This window comes from Mesocricetus auratus, unplaced genomic scaffold (genome assembly GCF_017639785.1).
Source record: "Mesocricetus auratus isolate SY011 unplaced genomic scaffold, BCM_Maur_2.0 Super-Scaffold_4256, whole genome shotgun sequence".
NCBI lineage: Eukaryota > Metazoa > Chordata > Mammalia > Rodentia > Cricetidae > Mesocricetus > Mesocricetus auratus.
In genome coordinates, this window is record NW_024429182.1 from 132,384,224 (window position 1) to 132,390,804 (window position 6,581).

At 45.6% G+C, this 6,581-nt stretch overlaps 1 protein-coding gene across 2 annotated transcripts in view; it reads right to left on the minus strand.

Annotated features, from left to right (window-relative positions):
- Mtmr10 (myotubularin related protein 10) overlaps positions 1 to 2,645 on the minus strand; it is a 53,171-nt gene extending 50,526 nt beyond the window's left edge. The window contains exons 1-2 of one of the 2 annotated variants that reach the window (XM_005084405.4): positions 2,467 to 2,645; positions 1,890 to 1,950 (exon numbers count right to left, since the gene is read on the minus strand). In XM_005084405.4, coding sequence (XP_005084462.1) covers positions 1,890 to 1,950; positions 2,467 to 2,526 — 121 coding nt within the window. In that variant the 5' untranslated portion in view covers positions 2,527 to 2,645. The remainder of the gene's footprint in view (positions 1 to 1,889; positions 1,951 to 2,466) is intronic. The other variant, XM_040730876.1, reaches the window with a different exon arrangement.
- Between the last annotated feature and the right edge of the window lie 3,936 nt (positions 2,646 to 6,581).

The window sequence follows — 6,581 nt, forward strand, 5'->3', positions numbered from 1 at the left end:
ATGCAAGTGTGGAGTTTAGGAGTGACAGGAGCTTTCATTCAAGAAAACTAATATAGGCCAGGAAGCTCCTTAACAGGCAATTAAACAGAAGACAGTGTTGTTTCTAGGAAAAGTATACTACTCACAGTCAGGAGCTGAGGTTAAAATCTTCTCAAGAATTTTCTGGGTTTTGTAGTAATTTTAAAGACTAATTCTTCACTGAGAAAATTCTTCAACCACATTCATACTCACTGACACTTTTCCTAAACATATCTTACATTTAAAGCTAATTTTAAAAGACAAGAAATGAGCATTTGGCCAGGCAGTAGTGGCGCACGCCCTTAATCCCAGCACTCAGGGGGCAGAGGCGGGCAGATACCTATGAGTTGGAGGCCAGCCTGGACTACAAGAGCTAGTTCCAGGACAGCCTCCAAAGCCACAGAGAAATCCTGTCTAGAAAAACCAAACTAAAAAATAAAATAAATGAGCATTTATAGCTAAGACTACATTGTTTTTAGTGTCGAAGCACAGAATTGCTGAGGGAGGGGATCAGTTGTTTCAGAGCCAGGCAGTTCAAAGTAGAGGCAAAGTTCAAGAGCTCACAGGCATGGTCGGCACACACACTGTGTCCCTTGCTGTTTTTAAAATGCCTGCAGTGGCGAACAACACAGAGAATATGCACAGGGAGCAAGGGTTACTCAGTTCAGAAAGGGCTCGGTAGTAAACATCGAGAGAAAGACCCTAGTAAAATCCAGAAAAATATAAGTCTAATAATAAACTCTAAAAAAAAATAAATGTTGACATCTACTATACAGAGCCAAAGGTTGGCGCCTCAATTGTTTATCCCTACTTACTACATTTTTTTAAGTTTCCACATTTGTTACTATCCATAAAGTTTTACTTCTCTTATTTGAGTAATTATTCTGGGGTTTCTCTTCTGACATAAGAAACTGGTATTTGATCATAGCTTAAGTTGATGATAGGCCTTCAGACCTATCCGGTTATCTGCCCAATAATCTTATTAAACAACTGATTTCCTGTAGTTATTGAGTAATTGCTACATAAGTCAAGATAGTAATCAAATAATAGTTTTTTCAACAGTAAAATTGTTCCCTGTGAATCCCTACTTCTATTTCTAAAGTCCTTCGTCTAGGGTAAATTTGTTCTCAACAAGTCTTTCTCAAGGATGACCCTAAGAGGCGTACACACACACACACACACACACACACACACACACACACACACAGACAGACAGACAGACAGGGTAATACCGGAAGACACTCTGGTTGTCTGAGGACATGACAGCTAGTTAGCAAAAGATGGGGTACCACTGGCACCTAACAGATACAGGCCAAAGATGTAGGAATGGCTGTCAGCTCAGGACAGCTCCTCACACAACAAAGAATTGCCCAGCCAGATAGGTCGATAGTGCCTCTACTGGGAAACAAAGTTCTAAACTGAAAAAAAAAAAAAAAAAAAAGCAAATTTGCACACAGCTGACAACTAAAAAAAACAACTGCAGAGTAATTCAATGTCTGCTAAGCTTAGAGACACAGACATGCTTTTCATACACTCATGGCACATTAAAAATGGTGATTTGATTATCAGTCATGAATTCATGACATGCAGGGCAAAAAGTGCTTTCACTACCCAAGCAACTGGATACTTCTTTACATGGCCATTTCGGAAGACAAAGAAGAAAACAAGGTATTTATGCTCTTGAAAGTCTTCTATGGCACTTTAAACTTTCTGAGACAAACATCAATTACGTCTAGCCGACTCGTTCTCTTCTCACTTGTGAATGTTCTCTAACTGGAGACTGTTTAAAATCATAGAAAGAGAAAGTTCACCACACAATACACCGTTCAGTTCAACATCAGTCCAAAACACATCAGAATTCTGGAGTTTACCTGGCAAAAGGACGGGCTCCAGTTTTTTAATCTTCGGTTCGGAACTGCTCTTATCGTCAGTCTGAAACACATGGACAAAATAAAGCATAATCCAAATGCCGCCTCCCTCGTAAGACAGCAAAGCAAATTTTCTAAGCGATGACATATGCGACAGACGCATCTCCTCCTTAAAACTCTTTCCCGTCCAAGTCGAGATCGTTCTAAGATCTACTCATTATCGACCTGAGAGCCTGACAATAAATGCCTTTACAAGAGCCCAAGCCGCTTTCAAGGAGTTCACAAGACAGGTAAGCTCTGCCAGGTGTCCACGGCGCTACAACCATCTGGCAGCCACAGCTTGGTCAGCAGCCGACCCTGAAGAAAAGAAATGCGGCTCGGGACGGTCCCTAAGGTCCTCGTCACACGGCAGGCAGGACTAGGGACCGCAGGACTTCGGCCAGAGAATGGCCGCCGCGGAGCTCTACAAGTTTCCACCGCGCCCGTGACTCCCGGGAGGCGCGCTTGCCCGCGTCGCTCGCGTCCAGGTCCCGGGCGGGCGTGCGGGCGGCCCGCGGAGGCGTGAGCGCCGAGCGCTTACCTGGGGCGGAGGCAGGAGGTAGGACCTGAAGCTCGGTCTGGGCGGCTTGAGGGAGAACATGGTGCCGCCGTCTGTGCGCCCCGGCCGTACGGCCGGCCAGACGCCTCTGGGATCAACGTTCCCGGAGCGAATGCCCAGGCCGGGTCTGCGGCCCTCCCCGCCCGGCGGACTGATGGGCCGGGACCGACGCGGCCAAGGGCCCGCCCACGGTGGCGGGGCCGGCTATGGCCACGCCCATCCCCGGAAGCGGCGCGCACAGCTGAGGCCAAAGCTCCCAGCCTCTAGGCCGCACTGTCGCGGAGCGCGCGACGCTGGTGCCCGGAGGCGCTGGGCTCCGCGAGGTCATCTTGAGAGAGCACTCTTACGGAGGCCCGCAGGGGACACGGCGGCCTCCACGAGCCTACAACGGCTACGGCGGTCACGCGAAGCCGCTGTGGGTTGTGGTGGGCGCTGTGCACTGTCGCTGCTGTCCCTGACCCCAGTTCTCAGGATTCTCTCATGTGAGATAGTTGCCGCCTGTTAGTCATCCCTCCTGAGCTAGTAGCATTCGTTTTAAAGCCAGAGAGGTGCAGACTTGGGAAGAGACCCTGGGCAACCCGATGCCTCAAGGTTCCAGTTGTCTGTGCATTGAGGGATACTCACGCTGGAGGACCCAAAGTTCTAGGCATCATCGCAGACCTGGTTGCCAGAGTAGATCTCAAAGAAACAAGGGAAGATTTTCTTTTGCCTCTTGCGACCAGTGGACCTAACCACTGGTTCCCTTGAGTGCAGATGTGGCCGGTGCTGGGTGGCCGGGACAGATGATACTGGCTGGCAAAGCAGAATTCCAAATTTAGTTTACTGATTTTATTCTTCTCATTAAACTTTACGTGAAAAATAAAACGATATTAAGCCAGTTGTCCCCACCCCCTCCTTTTCCATCCTCATATATAAAGAAGCTATTGAACTAGTAAGTCATCAGAAGCCAAGGGAGAGAAGACACCAGCGCATTGGGGACTACACTAGGTTGTAGAAATGAGAATCTGCCCCAAAGTCGAGGAGTGGCACAACTTCAGCATAGTTCAGGGCGTTTCTCGACTTAACCATGCTTCTGAAGTGAAGTAGCCTTTAGTGGGAGGGAGTCAGTGACATTCCACTTACACTTGGAAAAAGAAAGTCCCCACCCAACATTTGTATCATGAACATCACAGGAACTGATGTGGCCCCAGAAATCACAATCACCATGTTGTGTGCGGATGTCGCTAATTGTGTGTGTGTGTGTGTGTGTGTGTGTGTAGAGAGAGAGAGAGAGAGAGAGAGAGAGAGAGAGAGAGAGTTTGAGAAGCAGAGATTTCAGTTTATTCCAGTTTATCTTTCTAGCTAATCAGTTAGTAACCATGAGTGTACTTCAACAAGTAAATTGCAATAAATTACTCCTATGAAAAACCACTGGAGCACATTCATTTTTTATGACTATGCTGTTACTTCTACACATTAAGTTAACTTAACCCCATAGTAGCTTTGTATTGGGCCTGAATCAGGACTTTTAAGAGGTCGAGGTTCTTTACATTCATGACATTTTCATTATGAGTAGAAAGAAAGTTAGTATGTAACACATAACATGGTTTAAAGATACTGTAAAGGAAATTAAGGTTGGGGGAGAAAAGCCATTTTATTTATCCATTAAGGTTTAGGTCAAATCCGGGAAGGCATTACTGCATAGATGCTAACTGAGGCAGACTGGAGGGAGTAGAGGAGGTGAAAATCAGAAGGGAGAGTTTTGAGGCAGAGGTCAGCAGCATAAATACCGCAAGGTGAGATCTCAGGTTCGGCATCTGAGGCCAGGGTGCCTGAAGCAGCCTGATCTGGTAGAAAAGGAGGTCAGAAGGAAGCAGCAAGCCAGGTCCTTGAAAGTTTGGAAACTGAGCTGAGCAAGTTTGGAAACTGAGCTGAGCTGAGCTGAGAAGTGAGTGACCTGACTTACATTTTGAAACAGCCTCTGCTGTAGGGTCACAATGTGGAAGACAAGTTGGGGGCTCTGATAACAGTGTAGATAAAAGTAGGAGACCTTGGTAGCTAGAGGTGTTATACTTGATGTTTACAAAAGAATGTCTTTGACTTAATATATGCTTTTCACGATAGCAAACATTAAGGGTATTAAAGGGGAATTGAGGAGAAATTAGGATTTAGATGACAAAACAGTTTTTTAGTCCTCGTATAAAACAACATATTAAAGCAGAACAAACAGAAAATCACCAAACCACCCAAGGGAAACATTAACAGAACATATATGGGACATTGTATCATGCAGTTTTCTACAATAGAGCAAATGGCACTAACAAACAAATGCTCATGACCCTGAAGTATTTGCTGTATCGGAAAGGAATCAGTGAGGCCTCCAGAGAATTCCAGAATGGCCCAAGGCATTTGCTGGAAGATCTGACCAGGCCAAGGACAGCAGGGGATATTGCTTTCCTCAAAAGCAGGAGAAAGCAGGAGGCTCCTAATAAGGTGTGTGTTGGAGGAGGGAGAGACTGGGGAATTTGACTGAACTCTGAAAACCAGCCTAAGGAGACTTCCCTTCCAGGAAAGGGATCCACAATGAGGACAAATTACTGAGAAAGAAGCATCATTGAGTAGACAAGAAGCAAAGACAAGAGAAAGTCAGCTAAGTATGAGCTAATTGGAAAGTCTGTCTTAAACCATCTCAAAAACTTCAGAAAACAAATTTCACTGAAAAATTATCTCAAAGTATGTGAGTCAAGGTTTGGGAAAAAAAAGGTACCATGAGCAGGCTGGGGAGAACTCAGTCTGTAAGTGCCTGCTGCATAAGGATAAGGATCTGGGTTTGCTCCCTAAACTCACATAAAAAGCCAAACACAATGGCAGGTATCTATGAGCCCAGCTCTGGGACAAAACAAAGTTAGTAGGATCCCTAGGCTTGTTGGTCAGCTCTCATAGCTGAATCCAAATGTTCCAGGTCAGTGAGAGACTCGGCCTCAAAAAACAAGGTGGAACAATAGAAGACACCCCACTTCAACACCTGGCCCCCACATGCACCTGTACTCACACACAAACGCATGAGTACATGGACACCACACACACACACACACACACACACACACACACAGAGGCACGCACGCACGCACTACAAGGAAATGTAATGAAAGGGGTAAGAAGGAAGCAACACTCCTGCAGACGACAAAACACACCAGAGAGACATGCCCACTAAGCAGGTCAAAACTGCTGCTTCAAAGGGAGTAAGCAAAGGTCTGGAGGAACACGAAGCTGCAGTGTTTGAGAACCAGAAGCATTGTAAATGAGTGGAATTAGAAATGAGAAAAAAGTCACTTCCAAAATGAAAAACTAAACTAAAAGACCTCAAGGATGAACAATTGAAGATGCCCTAAGGAGGACAAGAAGAGAAAAAAGGAATGAAACAGTGGTGAGCTGAAAAGGCAGACCAGAAAAGGAGCTGTTACCGTTCATCCTCTTTCTGTTGCTGGAATGAAGACAACACGACTAAGAGCAACTGGGGAGGACAGGGCTCATTTCATCTTACAGCTTGTAGTTCATCTCTAGGAAGTCACAGAAGGAAGTTGAAGCAGGAACATACAAAACTGAGGAGGAGGCCAAGGAGGGCGCTGCTTTCTGGATTGCTCCCCATGGCTTTCTCAGTCTGCTTTCTTACAGAACCCAGGGGTCACCCTAACAACGGTGGACCAGGCCCTCCCACAGCAATCAGCAATCACAAAAGTACTCAACAGACACAGGCCAATCTAACAGAGGCATTTTCTCATTTGATGTTCCCTTCTCCCATATGAACCTAGCTTATATCAAGTTGACAAGACTCACTAGCATAATTGACTCCTTGCCAGTTTGACACAAAGCTCATCACTATTAAACCATAACCTTTCCTTTCTTTCTTGCTTATCCCCAAGGTATCATATTAATATAAAATATAGTATAACTTTAAAAGTCCCACGGTCTTTAAAAAATTTAAACACTTTAAAAGTTCAGTTTCTTTACCCAATATCTCTTTAAAAGTTCAAAGTCTCAGCCGGGCGTTGGTGGCGCATGCCTTTAATCCCAGCACTTGGGAGGCAGAGGCAGGCGGATTTCTGTAAGTTCGAGAC